We start from the raw sequence: 24,983 nt of genomic DNA, 5'->3' as shown, positions 1-24,983 counted from the left end.
ACATAACGAAAACATGTATTGTTGTGCAATGCATATTTTTTAACTTTTTTTTTTAAAGTTTTTCCGTTTTCTTTTTATGTAATATAAATTTTTATTTTAATCTAAATTAAAAACTCAAACCTAATTAAACATTAAATTAATTACCAAAACTAATTTACTATCCCAAATACAAGTTATAATTGATGTAAATATTAAATACTCATCCATATAACATAAATTTATTAATAAGAGTCCACAAAATTTTATTTATACAAAAAAAAAGAAAGAAAAAGAAATTAACAATTCAACTTCAAGCCTCCTTTGCCTCCGCATCCCGTGACACATCAAACTTCCACTGCCGGAAACGCTGCTTGAAAAGCCCATCCAGATGCTTTCGTTGCTTCTCATCTGTTTCGTCAACATCCTAATGAACCTACATTAATGCCAATAACAATAAATTAGTAATTTTAAAAATACTACATTTTAACGAAAATAAATATACATTATTTAATACAATTTTACAGATAACTCCCCCAACATGGACTTTTTCAACTCCTCAGGCACTTTTTTCCAAGACAACTCGGCAGAACATTCCCTCTGCACTAAATCGCCAATATCATAAATAAGTTCAGCGTACATCTCAGCCATATTTTTGTCTGCAAAGTACTGCACTTGCTTTTGTCAATACCTTTCTTATCACACTACAAGTTTCTTTTTGCCAGAACCTTCTCTAAAATCAGCCATTGCTTTTGAAACAAAAAAAAATTGAAATTTAGGGTTCTGAAACTGTGTTTATATAGCAAGTGACGAACACATTGGTCGCGCAAAGGCCTGAGTTTGTAGCGCAAACGCGTCATAACTGCTCAATAAATGGGATCGTTTGAACGCAATCTGACCTTTTTCTTGTGCGACGAAAGAAGATCTTTGTTGCGTGAAGTGTGCTTGAGTGACGACATTTTCGTCGCGCAATCTCTTTAGCGACGACTTGATTGATTGTAATTATAAAGTTTACGTAAACATAGATATCTATGTTTATGTAAACTTTATAATTACAATCAAATTTCCAGTTAAATATATATTCTAAAAATAAATATTACCTTAAATATTTATTCTAAAAATAATTAATACCATAATCCATTCAATTATTTAAATAACCAAACAGAAATTAAAACCTAATTAAGTCCAAATACATAACTTATAAAAAATAAAAAAACAAAAACCTTTAATTTAAATATTGTCATACAAATCAGAAATTTAAAACTACTATTTCGATGGTCCTCTATTCCACTGGATGTCATAACGCCACCAATTGTAACCTTCCTCCAACACATTCTCCATCAACTTCATCAATTGTTCGTTTGTATCATCATCAAGAGTATACTTACACTATTACACATATGCAAATAATTAATTCCAACATATAACAACAAATTTCACAAAATTAATTATTGATTCATCAACAATATACTTACTAATAATTCATCCATCACCGCCTTCTTCGCATTCTCGGGTATAAATTTCCAGAATTTCACTTAGCAGAAGGACAATTATTTCGCATGGCTACAGCAATCGCATGCGCGAACTCAAAATGTTGTCTCAAATCATGTGGGTTGGCGTTGTGCATACTTTGATCCTTGTTTTTATCCTCCATCTGTTCTTGAACAATAAGAACATAATTGTGAAGAATAAGAACAACCGAAGCGCATATTTATAGGAAGGTTAGGGCATTTGCATACGCAATGAAGGCTTTGTCGCACAAACATCTGTATTAATTGCAGTATTGATTCCTCTTATTCACCTGCAGTGAATGGTCTAAGTGAAAACTGATAGTAACTTGTGCAACGAACCCTTTGTCGTGCAAGGTTCCCCTTTTCGTCGTGTAAGTGTTTCGCGCAAAAAAAATTACCCCGCGTTTTCTTGCTTACTTTACACGCAATATATATATATATATATATATATATATATATTTTCCTTCCTTGTCTATTTTGCGAGATAAAAGTTTTTTTTCCGTCGCGCAAGTACGTCTTGTGTGAAGAAATATTGTTTGTCTCGCAAGTTGTTTTTTCTACTAGTGTGTGTGTATATAATTTAAACCCAACATGAAGTTAGCAAATTAACAAACACATATTACTTGACACAATGATGAGATGATATGATGATTTTGATGTAGCTAGGTACTGGTTCACAGACTCGATCGGCGGGATTTGTTACAAAGTTGATCTATGTTTGAGTGCGTACCCCTGGTCGCTTAACCTAAAAAATTTTAGCCCACAAAATGTAGCTTTTAACCCAAAACAACTTTTATACTCCAACCCTTATGGCTTAAAATTTTAGCCCCAAATTATTAAATACTGAACTTAGGCTATTTTTTTAATTAACTTTAAAAAAAATTATGTAGACTATCCTAATTAATTTTATGAATATTTTAACTTAAAAATATTTAAATTCCGATAAATATTGAAAAACTACTAAATCGACACTACGAAACTCATTAAACACTATGAAAGTGAAACTGGCATGAAGGTGAAACTAGCGTCCATTACTTCTGATTCCCGGTGTGTGCTCTGTGGTAGTGAAGGTGAAACTGGCGTCCATATCCTCTGCAACTGTGCTTTTGCAGCCTGTGTGTGGAGCTTTTCGGTTTTGGGTCGTCTATCCAGTGGCAATTCACCTCTCACAGTCGGCAAGCGGGTAATATCTCTCATTCCTATGCTGGATAAGCATAGATTTGATTTAATCTTGATGCTCTCTTATGCTATTTGGACTACTTGGAATTCTATCTTTGGTCTGGCAAATGTGATCTTCCTAATGTCGTGGTCTCTCGCACTGTCTCTTGGTGGCAAAATTTTCAGCTCGTCTCTACTCTTACTTTTACCCCTTGCCGCTTCCCGGCCTCTCCGGGGGTAAAGTGGGTAAAGCTTAGGCTTGGCCTGCTGAAGCTGAATATAGATGGAGTTTGGAATGCAAATCGCCTTATTAGTGGAATGGGGGCGGTCTTCCGTGACTCGGCAATAATTTTTTTGGCAGGCTTATCTAAGTCTCTTTCTCATGTCCCTTCCCCCCTCTTTGTTGAAGCTTTAGCAATCAGGGAGGGTCTTGCTTTGGCGTCTTCCAGGGGTTTTCAAAACATTATTATTGAGAGAAGTTTGCTCTAGATCACCCAACTTTCTACTCTTTATCGCTGGACCTCTCCCTTATCAATCTCATTGTTGAGGATTCCAGAGAGATTTCTTCGAGGATCACTGGAGTTTGTTTTACCCATATCAGGCGCCAAGCAAACAAAGTTGCTCACAGACTTGCCCGCTATAGTCTCTTGTCCACTAGCCCTGGTCTTTGGTTTAAAGAACCACCAGATTTTATTTTAGATGTTTTACTTGAAGACTGTTTGCTTGAGCTCTGACTGCTCCTTTTGTTGTAATCTTCTTTCCTATCATCAATACATCTATCGCCTTTGTCTAAAAAAAAAAAAGAAAAAAAGAATGCTATGAAAGAATATGAAACACATGGTACAAATGTTTTTGTAAGATGGTAGAGAGAAAAATTAGAATAATGGTAGGAGAAAAGTTGGGGGCGTGAGATTCAAACAGGCGCATCAAATCCCATGCGGGTAGCGTTTACTAGGCGCATTCAGTCACATCGGTGGGGTTAAAACCTAAAAGCTGGCTGGTATTTGGCCCAATTTTGAGTTTTAACCCAAACTCAAAATTTAGGCCAAGGGTTAGAGTGAAATGGGGCGGGTTTAGAAGCTAAATTTTGAGACTTACTCCAAGGATTGGAGTTAGTCTTAGAGAAATAAGAAATATAAAGTTTTGTAGGATCAATTTTTTAAATTGAAAATAAATTTATGAGTATTTTGATTTTCTATTGCATGAAGGAGCTAGGTTAGCATTCTAATTTCTAATTCCCTCATTGGAATATTTTTAATTTGTGTAAGTTATTTTAACTTAGTTTAAAGACAACTCTAACTTTGCTATAAAAAAAGGGAAGTGTTATTGACATTTCAAAAATCTCATTCTACGCTCCTCACAAATGTATTTTTCTTTCCAAATATAGAAAGTCTGGAGTGTAGAATGAGATTTTTAGAATGCCAATAACAATTCCCCCCCCCCCAAAAAAAAGCCAACTCTAACTACCTGTGTTTAAGTATATTAAAAAGGGGTTTTAAAGGGTATTTTGATCTAGATGCTTGGTTTTTTAACTTCTTAGACCAAACATCTACAATTTTGATCAAACTACTTTTCAACAGTTTTAATTAATTTCAAATTACACAAATTGTTATTGTAATGAATTTACTAAATAAGTCCAATATATAACAAATTCTTAAAATCTTGCAAAAGAAGATATTGTTATTTAGGTCCCAATAATTCAATACATTTCAAAAGAAAAAAAAATTCTATAATAACAAAAAAAAAAGTTGAATTGAATTGTGGGTGAAAAAAGATAATTTTTTAACAAAAAAATTAAAAAAAAAAATCAAACGGTGATATTTTTATTGGTACATTATTGGTATGTTATGTAATTCAAATTTGTGTATAAATTAATTAGTATTTTGATATGTTATTTAGTTATTGTTTAGATAGGTACCAAGTTCCTGATACGTTTATATTATCATATTTTGGTATGTAAAAAGGTAACAGCAAGTTCTGTGTAACCCTAAAACCTATTGGTACGTTTCAAGCTAATATGAGTACATTTCAATTCGGCACCGGTACATTTCAATTTAGTAAGCATACATTCTAATTCGGTATGTATACATTTTAATTTAGCCTAAGTACATTTCAATTTGAGAACAAATTGTGTTGGTACCTGTCAATGTTTATTTTTAAAGAGCAATGGTACAATTCAATTGAATCATACTTGAATTTCTAGAGACGAAAATAAAAAATGAGAAATAACTATTAACAACAATAGTTATAGCAATGAAGAAAAAAGTGACAAAAAATATTTGTATAAAACAAAGTTATAAATAATTTAGATATATTTAAATTTCTTAAATAATTTAGATATATATTGATTATTAAGTTAATCTCAACCCTCACTAGATATAATTGAATTCTTAAATTGAGGAAGGATGAGATTCCACAAAAATAGCAGTTAATTAATTAATATTATTGAGTATATTTTTGACATAGAAATGAATTTCAAAAACACTTAAATTAAAAGTATAGCTAGAATATAGGGTTTAATAAAAAATGAAAGCACTTTAATTTAAAGTTGAAAAGTAACAAATTTTTGACCTCGAAAAGTTTCAAATGAGCATCTGATTCTAATTTTCACTTTTTTTTATATATTCCCAATCAACCGTACAATCTATGGAACAAACCCACCTGCCTCCTACACTACTAAGGTCATCTCCAACCGAAGAATCCGGAGGGTCGAAAATAGCCTGAAAATTATCTCCAACTGAGGACTAAGCCAAAGGGCTCATGGGCTTCACGGGACAAAAAAGGACCAACCGGCTGGCCTAACCCAGCCAGCCAGTCTCACGGCGGGCCTGATTTTGAATGTAATAGTAACATGCTGACGTCAGCTAACTGTTATATTTGAATTTTTTTTTGGGCCAATTTTTTTTTAAAAATATTTAATTATAGGCTGAGAAATGTGATTTGTTCAATGTTGGGGTGTTCCTTTTATAAGCATGTTAGCTTGCTCATTAATCTCCCACGGGTGATGTGGGACACATATAATGGGTGCCCCAAATATAAGCTTGTGCTTGCTCAATTCTCTCCCACGACCGATGTGGGACAAATAAAATGGGTACCCCAAATATAAACTTCCTATTAGAGATGGTAAATGTGCATTTATACTATCTCAAACTAAGTTGTACTAATAATTGGACACTTAAATAAAAAAATTAATTTAACATACAATTGTTAACCGCCGCAAGTAGACATGAAAGAGGCGCCAATTACTATTACGAAGTAAGTGTTTTCACAATTTATTTTAAATATTTAATTATATTACATGTAATTTGTTGTAGTTGTAGTTTTTAAATTTAAGTTGTTGTAGTTTTTAAATTTAATAATAAATTATGTTTGGCCATTTGGCCCTTAGTTAGAGATGGTTTTTTTTTTCTTTTCACAATGCTATGTTTAGTTTATGGCCTTGTGGCCCCTCGGTTAGGGATGGTAAGAAATATGGCACTGCACTGTTCATTAAAATATGACCCTATGGCCCTCTTTCGGTTGGAGATGGCCTAAATACAATCCACATAAGCAACTCGATGAATAAGAAAATTATATAGACAAGCAAATTAGAGGCCTAATCTTGTTCAATTAAAAAACATGCCATTGAGAGAAGTTACATGCCATTTCGAATAGCTTTTTTCCTTTTTTAATCCGGTGCGTGTCAAACATTTGATGGTGGCCACAAATGAATATGCAGGCTACATGAATTTTGAATTCAAACTCAAACATAAGACTTGTTTTCGGAAATTCTTTGGACAAGTCTGGGTTTAGGTTTAAGTCGCAATATGGGTGGCTTTTGTATTTTACATATAATTTAGTTTAAACGTATGGAAGAAAGGTTTCGGATTGCCACCCCAGATAGCGCCGTATCAGACTTGCCCTTTGGTTCTTTTGGAACTTTTCACGTTACTTTCTGTTTTCATATTAGTACGCACCATATAGAGGCGTTCGTTGTTTTTCTTGTTCTTAAAGTAACAATATGGTGATTGATCCTTTTACAAGCAAATCTTCGTAAAAGTCATCAATTATCAGCAAGGAGTACCCTTCTGTTAGCAATTCGAAACACATGGCCACTGGTGACTAGTACTCGGTGCTAGCCAACAACCAATCGGTGCTCAAATACCAAAAAACAGAAATGGTGATGAGCGGCTTAAGTTGGCGGTGGTGGCCAAAATTGGCGAACAGCCAAAGTTGCCAAACGATGGCAGTGGTGGCAGGTATAGATATTGGGTTTGATGTCTGCAAGTTTATCCAATGTATTGTTTATGTTGTAGAAGAAGTTGAGTTACTACCACATGGAAGCCTTTAGCCCAGAAAAGTTGGCAAGGACTCATTGGATAATCCGTCTCCACGCATCCATCTCCATATATGCTTTTATTATTCATATAATATAATTCGTACATACACAACTAGAAAAGTGTAAAGCTCGTAATCCACAACTAGAAAAGAAACGATATCAAATGAAGTGCTGCCTTTCTCTCCTCTCTCAAATGTGTGGTTGTCCCTTTCTTAATTCCAAAACGATAATGTAATGTTTGACATGATGCACCGTCTAGATAAATTTAATATAATTTAATTTTGTGAGCTATATTAAGAATAGTCCAGTTCATTGAAATAGGTCTGGTATAATATTTATAATCTTTTTATTAAGTTTATAAAAATGAATGTTTTAAAGAATGTGATATCTTAAATCATAAGATTATTTATAATATTAGGAATGAAATCAATTTTCTCTATCAGATCACACATTTTTCAGATAAATCATTTTTAGTTATTTATATAATAGATCCTGTTTGTTTGTAATCTTCCTCTAGAATTAGTTGTATTCATTTCTATCTTAAATATATTTCTTATGATACAAGTATGTTAAAAACTGGGCTAAATCCAAAAAACATCTCAAGTTTTTGTCAACCTAGATTTGCATCTCTATAAAATATCATTTATCTTCTTAAAAACTTATACTTTCAATGAATTGTTACTTTAAATTTGGACCACATAATCATCTCAAATCTCAATAAGGAAAAAAGAAAGAATTGGACCACATAACGAACATAAAGAAAGTTGGGCAAGCCCTAGCTATGCCGAAAAAATGACACTGGCGGAATGGGAATGACCTAATAATTTTTTTGGCCATTAACTGAAGGATGTGAGCAGTACCTTATCGCCTCCAGAACAGATTAATATAATATGCATGTTTTGGGTCAGCAGGATATTAATATACAGAGAAACATGGTTTCCCACGTAAGACCTTGGATCACAATGCATATTACATATTACCTAAAAACCCAAAAATTAGTTAACACTTTAATGTGGAAGTTTGTCGGTCGAGCACATATTGCATGCTCACGACGTATAATGCAATGTTGCGTAGGGTTATCTCCTAAGAGAGACCCACCATTCTGTCAAGTTATCGCATGCTTCTGTTGTTTATCATAACTAGTTGAGTTGCGAAACAATTGAAAAGCAGCTAGGGTGATTGGTTTGCTATGGAAGAAGAAAGTAGAAAAAGAAGTTTTGAAGAAGTAGGGAAAGTTTACATCTCCGATCTAATTAATGTACATTTTAATAATCTCTAGAAAACATAGTTTTACATTTTACATAGAGAAATAGTACATCCGCATACTTTTTATTTTTATTTTTGCACGTTTTATTCATTTTTATTAACTATATTTTGATTCATTCTATTCAAAGTCTCAAAATAAAGAGTAGCGTTTGAAGGGAGAAAATAAGTTTGCTCACATTAATGTACATAAAAAATACTTGTCAAACGTGACCTATAGAATAATTTAAGAAGCCACACATGCCAAAACACTACAACTCCACAATTATAAACCCAAAACCCTAGTCTGACCTTGCAAGTCAAAGAACTAAAGGCACCAAGAGGAAATGATCACACCATCCTCAGATGATCTTACAATCGTCGACAAAAAATCTTGCTATAATTCACATCCAACAAACACCGAACATCATTCTCATAGTTTTTAGCAAAGGGCACAAACCACAAAAAATCACTTTAGACCTGAACAAAAGATACCAAAGGTATGAACACGACCACAACCATGAAAATTCCGCTCAACAAAGCGAGAAATCGACTACAACCACAAAAACTGGACTTGGCATAGAGAGAAAATCACCTCTCTTTGACAAAAGAGATTTGGCAGATGAAGGGTTGATTGCCTTTGTAAAATGAGAAGAAATTAGTAACAAAAATGCGAGAAAATTTTCCGTTCTTCTAACGATCGTTCAATTATTGCAGAAGTTGGACAAAGAATCCTTGTGGTACAAGATCTAACAGGTTTTTTTTATTTAATGTTTTGGTAGTACTAATTAGACTCTGTGATTAACAAGCCACATGGCTCAGATTGGAACCCTGGTACTAAAACTCTAGTACCATCTTCTTAATTATTTTAATGATTTTTATTTATATATAATTTTTTTTTCTTAAAAAAAAACTTCCTAACTGGGAAAAACTTGACAAAACACGACATTACAAGCTATTTTGACAACACAGCGTTATTAGCTAGAGGAGGTATTATTGAAAATTTAATCCTTAATCCGGATAAGTAATCGAACAAATGATCTGTTTTGTTCTTGTATACAGATACAGTATAGGATTCATATATTTAATCATCTTTTTAGACAACCATTTATTTAAAATTAAAAAAAAGTATAGCTAATTAACTGAAGGCCAACAAACTAACCAGCAAAATAACAAAAAACAAAAAACATGTTTTCTTTGATAATTGATAAATAAAAAGAAACAAAAGGTTGATGCTGAGCATGTGAATGCATCGAGGCGATATTAGGCTACAGAAAATTATGCCTAACCCTATCTATCTGCAATCTGGTTGGTGAAGAGAAGATGCTACTGGATGCGTAAATGATTTATGGGTACCAACCATATAAAGCATCTCTAACAACTTTTACAAACGCAATTTTTTAAATGTAAGTTTGTTAGCTTATATGGCTTTTTTTTTTTTTGGTCGAAAAGCAAATATTTCATTGAAAGGTAGTGGCACTATAACAAGTACAACAAACGAGCACACAAAAAATGAGGATAGCCAAAGCCCAAACAACAAACGGGCAGAATATTATAAATAAAAAAACCTTAAATCCTGTCCCGCACAGGCAGAAATCCGTCGCAACCGTTGACACAACCACCTCGTCAGTGACCACAAGGGTAGTCGCTCGAAGAAAACCAACTCCACGTTGAATTCGATGAAGGTATCGCATCACAAAAAATTTCCAACCCAACAAAGATATCTCCCAAACCAAGTTTCGCCACCAAAACCGCCACATAGGAGAAGAGTCATTAGATTTGAACCTCCAACACAAGCCCCAACAAGAAGAACCAAAAGCCAAAACAAAAGGGAAGAGGATGGGACTAAGGGGGCATCTAAAACACCCTAGTTTTGGGCTAAGCCGCATCCAAAACACCCTAGGATGGGGCTAAGGTCCCAATTTTCCAGCTAGTTGGGTGCAGAGTAGTGAAGGGAAGGTTTAGATTGGACAGCCAAAACAGGTGAGTCACTCTTAGTATTGAGCAAAGGTTTTGGAATGAATGGTATGTGAGAAGGATGATTAAATGAAAATGATGGAAGAGGATGAGTGTTTGGGTTGAAAAAGGAGGGCCCCAGGGATTATGATAAAAAAAAAAACCAAAACAACGAAGAACGCGGGGAAAACAAGCCGCGTCCTTTCAAACCTACGATCATAGGCGACGAAAGAGCGGGCAAGGGGTAGAACTACTAGAAAAAGAAGACAAAAAGGAGGGAAAAGCAATAACAAGGTGGTTGTCGTCAACCCATGAGGAACTTACTTGTCCCCCCATTTACGATTTATATATCATTTAGTCATTCAAATGTATTAAATAAATCAGCGGTTCATTATGAATATGGTACTTGGTATGTGACGACCCGTCCCTAATTTCCCTATGTAATTTCTCCCCGAGTATATGTATTGACGGTTATGCCCTTATTGGCAAGTGACGTGGACGTATTTATATCGCTTTTATTTGATTTCTCTCTATTGCATTTAAATTGTACACGTTGTTACGAGTGTACGTAAATTTTTTCAGTGTGACACTATTCCGAATAGATTTTGATACTCTTTTTTGTACAAAATCCAAGACCTTATCCCTAGCTTTCATTTAGCCCATCCCGTGCACCCTTCTCCATTATTTCACTTTCTCACCAATCTCATACGTGCCCTCATTTCTGTCCCCCAATCAGAAAAAGAGAAAAGGAACTCTCTCTCTCTTCTTTCTCTCTCTCCCGTATACTCTCTTCTTCTTTGCAAACCCTCGAACAAGCTTCAAAGCTTGTTGATCGAACCCAAGAATCTCATTTTTGTGTTCATCTCATCCTTACGAACATAATCATGTTCTTGAAACCTGAAATGGGCGAGTTTTCAACGTCGAACTTGTGAGGTCCGAACTCGAGCAAACTGAGTTCGACGTGTTTTCGAGCGAGTTAGGAAGTTTTGAAGCTTGGGGAAGCTTCTACACAACTCCTCAAGGCTCTTACATCAATTTGGGAGAAATTTGGATGTGAAACGATTGAGTTTCGAAGAGTTCACTTTTGGCCGGAACTTTCGAGGCTTTGTCCGGCGACCTCCATCCACTTTTTTGGACTCCAAACAGGTATAACGCGATTCTACTCTTCATGAGCTTCAAATCCATATAAAGTACGTCAAAAATGGTTGAGAAATGAATAAGAATAATGAGTTTGAAATTTTTCTAGAAATCCAGAAAAAATCGAGTGGCAGATGGCGGCGACGGCGAGAAGAATCGGAGAAGGAGACAGAATATTCCGTCAGAGTCGATGGAATATTTCTGATGGTGTCAGGTAACGTCGTTAACTTCTGTTAGCTTTTAACGGAATATTCCTGACAGCGTTAGGCTAACTGACGGCACTGGCCTAAGCGTGGGGGCGCGTCTGGCCGTGCCATTGCCAGCGCGTGGGGGCGTGTGAGATATCCAAAAATTATTTTAAAATTTTGGGGATGTTCGTGACGTCGAATAGGTCACGATGGTATATTTAAACCCTAGGTTTAAGCAAACTATAGGGGTTTTATTTAGGTTTCCATATATGTGCTTTAATTAATTCTATTTTAGTTATTTGACATATAGGGGAAACGTATCCCGAGGACGTTCGAGGCCAAGCTAGGCTCGAGGGTTACGACCCAGCGACGAACTTGTGAGTGGGCAATTTTTTTATCTATACGTATTTATAGTTTCCAAAATTGCATAAATACATCACTTTGCGTATATATTGCCAAATAATTGATAATTGCGATATAATTGTGATAAATGCTGCTATATGGTTGAGATATTACTGTCATGGCATTCATACATATTTGTACATGCTCATCTTGCTGCACCTGGTGTTAGTACTCGCCCCAGGGCCAAGGCTAGTCCTGTCGGGTAGATTGCATTAGGTAATCCGACTTATATGTGACATGCTTCTGGACCAGCCTTCACGTGATCGTAGTACTAGAGCATATTGATTTCACCCAGTTCTGTTTGTGTTAGAAATTATATGTTCAAACTCGTGTGTCAGCTTAGATGGATGAGCACTTAGCTATACTTGATTATCACTTGATTATATTATTGTGGCATTTGATACATCATGACTTGGCATATTTTTTATTTTTATACTATTAATGTTGTTGATTTATTGTTTACATACTTACGTAGTATGTTTTAAGAAAACTATACTTGTTTTATGGCGAGGGCTTAGTATATTCGAAAATAAAGGATTTTGTATAAGCATTGTTTTGCTGACTCAGTCAACTTTATTTTTCGCCCCTCCAGGACCTAGATAGCTGTACTCTTTGTGGCACTCGAGGAATCTCGGCAATTCTGACATTCTCTTCTGTTAGACGTGCGAACTTATCACTGTTATGTAATAAGTGTACTTAGCTGCTTTGACTACTCTTTTGTAGTCTCACTATCTATTACGCTCTGAATAATTGTAGTGGGTTCTTCCCACGATCGCGCACTCTTTCACTATTTAGTATAATTAGTTCTAATTAGTTTTTAAATTTACTCACTTTTTACATCACTTACCTTTATGGTTACCTCACCTCACGGTGATGGCCAGTATGCTTCGACCTTCCCAGGTGGTGTGTCATGGTAACTACATTATTGATTTTTTTTTTTTTTTTTTTTTTTTTACATTTGGATGACTCAACTGTTTCCTAATCGAATGATTTTTTGAAGGGATAATCTTCGAATGAAGATTAAGAGACTAATGGCACGTTTACGTACCTGTAATCGGAATCAATTTACATAATTGGATTCCGATTATGGGATACACCTTTGTTTACGTAATCTTAGGGAATCAAAATACATGTGGGGTCCACACACATTAAGGAATCCAACTCCTAATTTTGGAGGAATTGGACTCCCTACATAAGGGAGGTATTTCAATTCCTTGTGACTTGAGGAATCTGGAATGGAGTTTATTTACCAATTATGCCCTCACTTGTTTCTTATTATCCCAACATTGCCCTTCATTTGACACTCATTATGCCATCTTTTAATAAATAAATAAAACCTATCTATATATTTTTATATAGATGAATTTTATTATATAAATTTAATTCAATTAATTAGTATGAAAATAATTTATTTATGTAAGGGCAATTTAGTAATCAACCTAGTTTTTATTCCGATTGAAGTGAATTAGTAAACAACTTATATGAATTCAACATCATTCCTACCATCTTTTAATAAATAAATAAAACTTATTTATATATATTTTATATAGATGAATTTTATTATATAAATTTAATTAAATTAATTAGTATGGAAATAATTTATTTATGTAAGGGCAATATAGTAATCAACCGAGTTTTCATTCCGATTGAAGTGAATTATTAAACAATTTATATGGACTCAACATCATTCCTACTCCAATTGCAAACAGTTTTAGTAAACAACTTCAACATGAATCTGATTCTGATTCCACCTCATTTTAATTCCTCCTCAATCCAATTCCTCTCAATTTGATTACGGATTAGTAAACGTGCCTTAAGTGGTTCTAATTGTTAAAAATTTACAAGGAAGATACGTTATTTGAATGTTGGGGAATGAGCTCATCCTAAAGGAAATGCAAGTATTACCCTTATTATAATAAAAAGAATGTTTGAAGAGTGGATAGCAAGTATCACCCTGATTATAATTCAAATGTCCTAAATTTGATGAGTTGAGTTTTAACACACCCCAGTAAAATCTCTTTCTACAAATGACCCCCATGCGGGCCCATGAGCATAACCTTCTTCACATATTCAACCACCATATATGGACCCCTAGGCCCCCATTTGGGCCCCTAAGCAATACATACATAAGTAAAACGTTCCAAGGTGATTCCCTATATCATTTACAAAATATTTAAAAAGACGCAACTTGTGTTTTTACGTCAAAACACTTTAATGTACATCATTTATGTAAATTACTCGTGAAATATGCGTGTTTTACATGACCATTCTATGAACTCACATGCAGTAGCATCCACATAACATTTCATATGTATATTTTATTTCTTTTACGTTCCTACTCAAATCGGCGCGCGCTAACACTAGGTTTAGAAAAATAATAAATTTTCGAGAGAGAATTTTGGCGGAATGATTAAATTGATGAAAGAACAGAAAAAAGATGATGTACTCTCGAATTTGATCATGGCTCATACCATTTGACTACAAGGAAATTTGAATTCACCAAGTGAAACCTAAAGAAAAAAGGAGAAAGAAGGATGGTAAATTCTGTCTCCTCCTCCCCTCTTAACGACTTTGTCTTAAGATCTCTTTTTTTGCAACATACCTAAAGATAAACAATTAAACAAATAAATAAATAATTCAGCCTCTGAAGACATGACGCGTGTATCAATGAGTTTTGAGATGGATTTGCCCCCACCTTATGCCAAAGTTTTAAAAGACACTAAGCGTTAGTGGGCAGCAGGCTAGAGCCTAGCACCTAGGCAGGAGCTAGGCGGATTTAAGTAAATTTATGATATACCATATAACTAAGTGCCTTTTTATACTTAAAAAATACAAAATTGTATTCAGATAGATAAATTACAAAATAAAATGACATATAGATGATAAAGTATTAGAACATATTGAAAATATGAGAAACAAACATATAATGAATTTCATCCAAGTATTCAACGAATCTCTTACATTTTTATTAAAAAAAATGCAAAAATGGTAATCAATTTTTCCGTCCAATTGAGAATCGCGACCTAGGTAGGTGCCTAGGCGGGTCTAGACGGGCTAAACGGATGCCTAAGCAAGTCTAGGCGCCCTTTATTAATCTTCAAATGCCTAAGAATTAATCGGGACGGTAACCAACATCCTACACGGCACTAGGCGGAGATTTTTTAGAACAGTCCCTTATACCCAAACGAAGTGTTAAGATTCGCTTAAATAAACTAGCTAGTTTTTTGTCAAATGATATGTCTTTTCAATTTTAAAACAATTCTACGTTTGAATCTCCCTTCCCCCACTAATAAAACAATATTAGAAAAAATCTAAATGTGAGATGAGCATAACAACCAATTGGTTTTGCCGACTACAACCATGTACATGAAGGCTCCAATCTAGCAAGGGTTGGTCCTTTACTCACAACATAACAAGGCACAAATTCTTAAAATAGCATAATAAAGGCCCAATCTGGCATTTGACAATCAAGATAGTTCTGGCGGAAAATACATCAATCGATGAAAAAACCTTAACAGCTTCAAAAGCTTTTATTCTGTTGAATGAAAACCTCAAACTTACTACTACAAGGCAGGGCCGTTACTTACACAAACATATTCTTTACGAACCAGCGAGCAGAGTCCAACTACTAACCTGAGAGCGGCCAAAAGTTTTCCCTTTGAAGTGATATAAATAAGCAATAAAAGAATATTAGACCGCACGGTCACTTCTTAGTCTGCTCTGGATTGGCCTGATCGAGAAGACAAGATGATGCCAACAATGAGGCCGTAAAGGGCCAGTGCTTCAGCAAAAATGAGAATGAGGATCATCCCAACAAAGAGTTTTGGCTGCTGTGCATTAGCTCTACAAAACAAGCTCAGTTAATCCAGAGGTGCACAACTTAATTAAAATTAGGTTGAGACTACTACGTAGAGACTATAGAGGATAATAAATCTCAAATAAAAAAGAGCATTTAAAGTAAGGAATATCGATCAAGCGCTACAACCAAATATCTTTCAATAACCAATTAAAACTCTAGTTGTTCTGCTCTTTTGCTCTCAAGTGACAAAAAGTAGCTTCACAGATCCATGAAAACTTAAGGGCTAAGGGCCATCGTTTCATCTTTACTCCTTTTGACCCACACTGCCAAATTATAGTAAAACGCTATACCATTTGTCTACCAAATTATACTAGTTATAAACTTCAAATTTAACCACTGTTGGTACTTTCTGAGTATTGTGATTTGTGACGCATACATATGAGAATTAGAATCATATTCAGGGCCATACAGATTACAATTACACCAAAAGTCCATATTACTTGTAAAGAGAACTTTAATATTAATTCTCAAGTAATTCCAAGCCCTAAATTAGAACCACTCCAATAGTTGTTCTTGAGAATGATATTTTCGTCTTACGTGTCAAACATACATTGACATTTGGATCATATTCTGCGAGACACATTTTACTATAGTCTCAAGAACCTTGGACTTCTTTACACATTGCCAGGAACAGTTAAGATACTTATACTTTTGGGAATAGGAGTGATATGGGCTAATGGGGGGAATTATACCTTTAAATTTTTAGGTATGGGATAAACATCCCCTGACAATGATACCTAGGTAAATTGGGAATAGAGCAATATCATCAAAATGTGGCCCACTTATTTATTCATTCCTTGTGTTAGTAAACGGTGGATTTTCCAGAAATGGAAATGATACCCAACCTTGCATTCTCATTCCTTGTAAGTAAACATGACATCAATTTATTAGCCCTAGCATAGTTTACAATGTTTTCACTATCCATTTCCATACTACGATTTATCATTAATTTTAGTTCTAGTCTTTCGTGGCTTTAAGTTACTAACTTACTATCCTTGTCTTGGACTCCAACTTCCCATATTAAAATGAACTCAGGGGTTTAATATCCTTCCTTGGATATTCCAATTTACAATGACTATACTAATCCTCTATCAGGCCAATCTCTTTATCTTTAAATCTAGTCTTGGAAAAAAAATTTGCTTTGCATATCAATTCTGAAATTAAACAAGAGGCTAAGTAATTTGGTTCATTGTGACAGTCGGTAAAAAAAGCTCACCAACAAACTCTACTACTCGGAAATTTCTGTAAGAGACAAATAAAAGAAAGGAAAACAAGAAAGACCAGTATTGCTATTTGTGAAGTTAGTTCTACTCTGTTCACTGCTCAAAAAGCACGTTTAAGGACAAATATGGCTACCGTAATTATTCTCTGCCTAATATTCGAAAAGAAAAAGAAAGGGGTACTGATTTGAACAGCATTCTTTGGAGGATTTTAGAGAAGAAAGGAGTACGAGTAGCATATATCCAAGCTATAAAGGATATGTACGAAGGAGCAAAGACTGCCGTAAGAACTCATGAAGGACAAACCGAAAGCTTTCCCATAACTGTAGGATTACATCAAGGCTCATCCTTAAGTCCTTACCTTTTTGCGTTGGTAATGGATGAGTTAACAGGACATATTCAAGATGATATTCCTTGGTGTATGCTTTTCGCAGACGATATAGTGTTGATAGATGAAACTCAGGAAGGGGTAAATGCAAAGCTTAACCTTTGGAGAGAAGTGTTGGAATCTAAAGGTCTTCGCCTAAGCCGATCAAAGACAGAATATATGGAGTGCAAGTTCAGTGCAAATGGAGGCCAAAACGAGTTAGGGGTGAGGATCGGAGATCAAGAAATACCAAAGAGCGACCGTTTTCGTTACCTAGGATCTATCTTGCAAAAGAACGGAGAATTAGATGGAGATCTCAACCATAGAATACAAGCTGGATGGATGAAGTGGAAGAGTGCATCCGGCGTGTTGTGTGACCGCCGTATGCCACTGAAGCTCAAGGGAAAATTTTATAGGACGGCAATAAGGCCGGCGATGCTGTATGGCACAGAATGTTGGGCGGTGAAACATCAACACGTACACAAAATGGGTGTAGCGGAGATGAGGATGCTTCGTTGGATGTGTGGGCACACGAGAAAGGATAAGATTAGGAATGAGGATATCCGGGGTAAAGTAGGAGTAACCGAAATTGAAGGAAAGATGAGAGAAAATCGGTTACGGTGGTTTGGACATGTGCAAAGAAGGCCTACTGACGCTCCGATTAGAAGATGCGACTATGGGACAGAGGTTCAGGGCCGAAGGGGTAGAGGAAGACCTAGGAAAACTTTGGAAGAGACTCTAAGAAAAGACTTACAGTACTTGGATCTAACGAAGGACATGACACAGGATCGAGCACAATGGCGTTCTAAGATTCATATAGCCGATCCCACTCAGTGACTTGGATTTTCCAAGTCTCCAACCAAGAAGTTTTCCTCACTCGGGAAATTAAGGGAACACTACCCCAACCTACATGCTCCACTCAGAAAGCTTCAACATACAAGCTTCAACAAAAGCAAATTCAAAGAACTTAGCGAAGAAGGCTTTGGTGTATTTAACACAATACGTTGAAATGAAGGAAAGCTTATTTATTGATATCCCCGATAAGCTACAAATATGTACATATACATGAGTCAAAATAAACACACAAGAGGGAGCCTTCACAAAGGTTGCTTAGGAGAAGTCTCAGCAGTCGGTAGAGCCCCAGAAAGAGAAGGCACCGGAGGGGGATCATTTGGAGCCTCAGTACTGGACAAAACCCTAGAAGGAGGAGGCATCAGAGGTTGATCATTTGGAGCTTCATTACGCGGTACAGCCCCAGAAGACGAAGGCAATAAATGCCTTTGGAACAAACCCACAAATCTCTGATGATCAAGTAAAACCTGACCATCAGTTTCCTTCATCTGGTCAAGCTTCCTCTTCATGTTTGTAGCATAGTCATGTGCGAGCCGGTGCAACTGTTTATTCTCATGCTTGAGCCCTCTAATCTCCTGTTTGAGACTCATTACTTCAGCCGCCAATGATTCAACTTGGCGGGTTCGAGCAAATAGGCGTTGGGCCATATTAGACACAGAACCTGCACACTGAACACTGAGAGCCAGCGAATCCTTAACAGCTAACTCATCAGACCGTTTGGAAAGTAGTCTGTTATCTTTGGGAGTGAGAAGGTTCCTGGCCACCACCGCAGCGGTCATATCATTCTTCATCACGGAATCCCCAACGGTAAGAGGACCAGTTGGGGAGACAAAGGATGGGCGCCATATGTTGTCTGGAGAAGGCGGGGCTGCCTCTTCAACAAGGTTCAAGTCAAAACGACGGTCGGAGGGGCCAGACATTTTCAAAGGTGTTGAAGAGAGAAGAGGTCGGACAAATCAAGATCTTAGAAGTGCAAGAATGAAGCTTCTACTGGTGGAGATTCAAGTGTGCTTTGGAACTTAATGCCAGCCTCTATAAAAATCTGCACTCGACGGAGCTTCAGAAATCAAAGAGGCGCCTGCTCAGAAATCGAAGAGGCGTTTGCTTTCTCAAAAGTTGGGCTGCTTAGAGATCACGAGGGTTGATCTCAGAAATCGAAGAGCCGTTTGCTTTCTCAAAAGTTGGGCTGCTCAAAGACCACGAAGGCCGATCTCAGAAATCGAAAAGGCGCTCGCTTTCTCAAAAGCTGGGCTCCCTAGAGACCACGAGGGCCGATCCCAGAAATCGAAGAGGCACCTACTTTTCCAGCCTTGTCAGCACCTGTCACACGCACACTCAGCTTTGCGGAAATTATGGGCATTCTGTCAAAGACTTCTGGGGAAGTAGAAAACACATGAATCTTACTGTTCAATCACCCACTTCCCACACGCAACAATAAGCTCATGGGTACCACAGATAACTTTGCCAAAGTTCTCTGCCAAAGTTGAGCACGTGAAGCTTGCAGCTCCCACTACATCGCTCTGACCAAGAAGGGTAAAAGAATAGCAAAGAAACAGCACTAACAAAGTTTAGACCCATAAATTTTGAAGGTCTAGCTACCATATTATTACCCACAAGGGTAAAGGAACAGTACCACTGCTGGATAATTGGAAAGTCCATGTATGTCAACCTCTGTGCTTCGTGGCAAGGTAGACTAGCAAACATGCCCAACCTTTACTCACATTCGAGAAAACACTCCCAATAAGATTGCTTGCTCCAAAATCGAAGAGGCACCGTCCTCCGAATCTAAAGAGCCAGACTCCCAACATGACTACTTTCTTAAAAATCGAAGAGAGGGTAAAGGAACAGTACCATTGCTGGATAATTGGAAAGTCCCTGTGTGTCAACCTCTGTGCTTCGTGGCAAGGTAGACTAGCAAACATGCCCAACCTTTACTCACATTCGAGAAAACACTCCCAACAAGATTGCTTGCTCCAAAATCGAAGAGGCACCGCCCTCCGAATCTCGAGAGCCACTCTCCCAACATGATTACTTTCTCAAAAATCGAAGAGACTGCTCCCCGAATCTCGAGAGCCAGACCCCCAGCATGATTGCTTTCTCAAAAATCGGTGAGGCACCATTCTCCGAATCAATCGAAGAGGCGCTCGCTTTCTCAAAAGCTGGGCTGCTCAGAGACCACGAGGGCCGATCTCAGAAATCGAAGAGGCACCTACTTTTCTAGCCTTGTCAGCACCTGTCACACGCACACTCAGCTTTGCAGAAATTATGGGCATTCTGTCGAAGACTTCTGGTGAAGTAGAAAGCACATGAATCTTACTGTTCAATCACCCACTTCCCACACGCAACAATAACTCATGGGTACCACAGATCACTTTGCCAAAGTTCTCTGCCAAAGTTGAGCACGTGAAGCTTGCAGCTCCCACTACATCGCTCTGACCAAGAAAGGTAAAAGAATAGCAAAGAAACGGCACTAACAAAGTTTAGACACATAAATTTTGAAGGTCTAGCTACCATATTATTACCCACAAGGGTAAAGGAACAGTACCACTGCTGGATAATTGGAAAGTCCCTGTGTGTCAACCTCTGTGCTTCGTGGCAAGGTAGACTAGCAAACATGCCCAACCTTTACTCACATTCGAGAAAACAGTCCCAACAAGATTGCTTGCTCCAAAATCGAAGAGGCACCGTCCTCCGAATCTCGAGAGCCAGACTCCCAACATGACTACTTTCTCAAAATCGAAGAGAGGGTAAAGGAACAGTACCATTGCTGGATAATTGGAAAGTCCCTGTGTGTCAACCTTTGTGCTTCGTGGCAAGGTAGACTAGCAAACATGTCCAACCTTTACTCACATTCGAGACAACACTCCCAACAAGATTGCTTGCTCCAAAATCGAAGAGGCACCGTCTTCCGAATCTCGAGAGCCAGACTCCCAACATGATTACTTCCTCAAAAATCGAAGAGACACTGCTCTCCGAATCTCGAGAGTCAGACCCCCAGCATAATTGCTTTCTCAAAAATCGAAGAGGCATCGTTCTCCGAATCTCGAGAGCCAGATACCACAGACCACTTTTTCAAAGTGCTCTGACAGAGTTAAAACATGTGAAACTGGCAGCTCCCACTACCGTGCTATGACCAAGCAGGGTAAAGGAATAGCATTACTACTTGTTGTTAGGGAGACGCCTATATATGTCGACCTCCATCCCCAACGGACAGGCAGACCTGCAAAAATGCTCAACCCTTCATCATATCTGAGAGGGCACTCCCAACAAAGCCTTTCGAAATATTCAGCTTTCTTTCCCCCCGATAATACCTCTGCAAACAAGCTATACTAGAGCAAGAATATCTCATATCATCAGGGTTAAAAGCAAGAGTATCCCATATCATGCTTTTTCCCTGTTTTTTCTTTTGGCCTTGTTTTTACCTGCAAGACAAGGAGAAAGAGAGCAATCAGTCAGCACTTGGAATCAAGCTTCCAGCCAGGAACTGACTGCCTGGAACCCCTTACCTGATTACTTACCTGGCATTGCTCTCGAGTACTCATCTTCATCATCTTATGTTTCCAGGGAAGATTCCGCATCTGCTTGAGGAACAGATAGGGCAAGTGCGAAGGATACAAGGAAGCATGTGGAGACAAGCGTAACAGCACACGTGCCGATACATCCATTACTCTGTCAAAAGCAAAAGTATCCCATATCAGCAGGGTGGAACGTACTCTAGATTTGATGGACTTGTTTTGACCCTCAAATTCTTCAGTCGGCCTTATACTCTGGAGGAAACCAGAAAACCCTCCAGCTCAGTTCAAGAATAAGCCTGTGGAAAGTTACTTCTTCAAAAGCAAAAGTATCTCATATCATCTCTTCTCATTTTTCTTCTCTTTATCCTTCATGCTGCTGCAAGATGGGGAGAAGGTGAACAATCAGTCGGAGCTCTGATTGCTTACCTTGTCTGTCAACGCTTTCAGCAGACCCCCTAGCTCGGCGACTTGGGGGACTCCTACTACATGGTTTGTATCGCGCTTGACCAAGCCTGAAACTACAAGTAAGCTTCAAATGAAATTGATACATTACCTTGTGCATCTCCACCAGTTAAAGATACCACCCCTGGATGGAGGAAGAGTACTTCCAGAGAAGATGCCACATCTACCTATGAGACAGATAAGGCAAGTCAAGACGACACCACACTCCGATACTTAGAAGTTTCGTGATTACGAGATCATTCTCCCACAATATTTCCTAATGTCATTTGTACTAAATCATTCACTCGTACTCACTAAAGGAGAGCTTGAACCTATGTACTTGTGTAAACCCTTCCCAATTAATGAGAACTCTTCTATTCCGTGGACGCAGCCAATCTGGGTGAACCACGTACATCTTGTGTTTGCTTTCCTATCTCTATCCATTTATATACTTATCCACACTAATGACCGGAGCAATCTAGCGAAGATCACAAAAAGCGACCGTTTTCGTTACCTAGGATCTATCTTGCAAGAGAACGGAGAATTAGATGGAGATCTCAACCATAGAATACGAGCTGGATGGAAAGAGTGCATCCGGCGTGTTGTGTGACCGTCGTAGGCCACTGAAGCTCAAGGGAAAATTTTATAGGACGGCAATAAGGCCAGCGATGTTGTATGGCAGAGAATGTTGGGTGGTGAAGCATCAACACGTACACAAAATGGGTGTAGCGGAGATGAGGATGCTTCGTGGGATGTGTGGGCACACGAGAAAGGATAAGATTGGGAATGAGGATATCCGAGGTAAAGTAGGAGTAGCCGAAATTGTAGGAAAGATGAGAGAAAATCGGCTCTGGTGATTTGGACATGTGCAAAGAAGGCCGACTGACGCTCCGGTTCGAAGATGTGACTACGGGACAGAGGTTCAGGGCCGAAGGGGTAGAGGAAGACCTAGGAAAACTTTGGAAGAGACTCTAAGAAAAGACTTAGAGTACTTGGATCTAACGGAGGGCATGACACAAAACCGAGCGCAATGGCGTTCTAGGATTCATATAGCCGACCCCACTTAGTGGGAAAAGGCTTTGTTGTTGTTGTTGTTGTATAGACATTAAAACATATAAAACAAACCAGAAAACAACAAGAAACAATTATGGAAACGCATATGCACTTAGATCAGAACTTATACCTTACACCAGCGTCGCCAACAATACCAATTGCCATTCCAGCAGAGAGCCCAGCGAGACCGCAAGCAAGACCAGATGAGAGATGTGCATAACCATCAAAGAGGTAATATGACTTGGCCTTAGGGTTAATCCCGGTACTGATGATAACAGCAATAATAAGGCCATAAATACCCAGAACTCCAGCCATAACAACCGGAACAATGGATTTCATCACCAGCTCAGGCCTCATCACTCCCATAGATGCCACACCAACACCACTCTTTGCTGTGCCATAGGCAGCTCCCATACCTAAAATACAAATCCCCAACGAGGTCGCCGTCATATCAAGTACACTAAACCTCCATTCGGGGTTCTAAAATTTTGGGTAATAAATGCAAGTATGTAGTATAAACCAAGCCAAACAGATCAATCAGTCTCTTTTGAGTGATGGGGTTTGAGATCCATGTTAACAAACTCCAACAACATATCATCAGACCATAAAGTGAATAATAATAGTCAAATTTAGCTCCTTTCAAGCAAAAGTTTTGTACTTTCAGGGTCCCAAATGATAATTAACCAAAAATTAACCATCAAAACTGAAACTTCACCTAATTGCCTAATTGCTTGTTATTAGAGCAACCAATTTCAATTGACAACCGAATGGAACAGATGATCAAATCCAAAGTAGATCTAAACTTTCTCGGGAACCAAACACATTGCAAAAAGAAAAACGCAGAGAAAAAGCGAGATTGGAGTTAAGAGTTTGGATACATGAGAAAACGAGGGCAGCAGCAGCGCCCAGGAAGCCGAAGAACGGCGCCGTTTCATCGCCACTGAATGTTGAAGACATTGCGAAGCGTGGATTTGGGATCTCTGATCTCTCTCTCCCTCGCTCAGTGATTGGTGTGTCTGCTGCTGAACCAAGCGAAAGTCGTCGACGGGAATCGCTTAACTGCTATCATTTGTAATATCCCTCATTAGTTGCAAGCTGGATGGGCCGGGTATTGCCCGAATCCGACTTGTTTGTAAGTTTCCCAAGGACCCAACCCAATTTCTTTTGGACTTTAAGCATTTTAGGACCCAAGGACATGGACGAAACGTAGTTCTGGGTACCAAGACTGAAATCAAACGATTACAAATCAAACTAGTTGAATCGTGTACGGTACGAGCGGGTCACATTGTAATACGAAGAGTGACATCTAACTACGTGGACGATGACATAACAAGTGAATATCAATACAGTATTAACAACATTATATTGACATATTTGTACTAAATATGGATGTGTTGATCCTAAAAACTACCATGCCTACATGACATGCAGACCGAGTAATTAATAAGCTAACTACGTCATTCGGTTGTGTGCAGGGCGTGCCAACTCGTTGGCCAAGCTCGGCTGGGGAGTGAAATGTGTTGATGTTGCGTTGAGCGCGCTGCTGACTTTTTGATCTTGCGACTGTGGCCGAGGAAGGAACACGTCTCAGCCCTTAGGTTATAGAGCCTGAGGACAAGGTTGCTAGTTTTGCGAAGTTCAATATCATATTCGACTTTTAATGTGCCGAATGTAGTAACCTGTAATACCTCACTTCGTCGAGAAGACTAATGAGATGACTTCTGCCAATAAGGATTCGAAAATCCTTCTCGACCGAGACTTGGATAGATAACCAGTCAGTCTTGACGC

General features: G+C 37.8%; 1 protein-coding gene across 1 annotated transcript; it reads right to left on the bottom strand.

Moving 5' to 3' along the window:
- Positions 1-15,298: 15,298 nt before the first annotated feature.
- On the bottom strand, positions 15,299-24,509 carry LOC103450546 (V-type proton ATPase 16 kDa proteolipid subunit). The gene is made up of 3 exons (XM_029109541.2): positions 24,074-24,509; positions 23,326-23,611; positions 15,299-15,731 (listed from the first exon to the last, which is right to left on the bottom strand). The coding sequence occupies exons 1-3, from the start codon at positions 24,150-24,152 to the stop codon at positions 15,599-15,601; spliced, it is 498 nt and encodes a 165-aa protein (XP_028965374.1). The 5' UTR covers positions 24,153-24,509; the 3' UTR covers positions 15,299-15,598.
- Between the last annotated feature and the right edge of the window lie 474 nt (positions 24,510-24,983).

Source organism: Malus domestica, chromosome 10 (genome assembly GCF_042453785.1).
Source record: "Malus domestica chromosome 10, GDT2T_hap1".
Taxonomy (NCBI): Eukaryota; Viridiplantae; Streptophyta; class Magnoliopsida; order Rosales; family Rosaceae; genus Malus; species Malus domestica.
This window is presented reverse-complemented; position numbering and strand designations above follow the sequence as displayed.

Excerpts from the sequence above, each read along its gene's own strand:
- LOC103450546 (XM_029109541.2), bottom strand. The coding sequence starts at position 24,152 with ATGTCTTCAACATTCAGTGGCGATGAAACGGCGCCGTTCTTCGGCTTC. Across the intron at positions 23,612-24,073 it reads TGCTGCCCTCGTTTTCTCAT|GTATGGGAGCTGCCTATGGC; the intron begins GTATCCAAACTC and ends TTTGTATTTTAG. Across the intron at positions 15,732-23,325 it reads GTTGGCGACGCTGGTGTAAG|AGCTAATGCACAGCAGCCAA; the intron begins GTATAAGTTCTG and ends CTTGTTTTGTAG.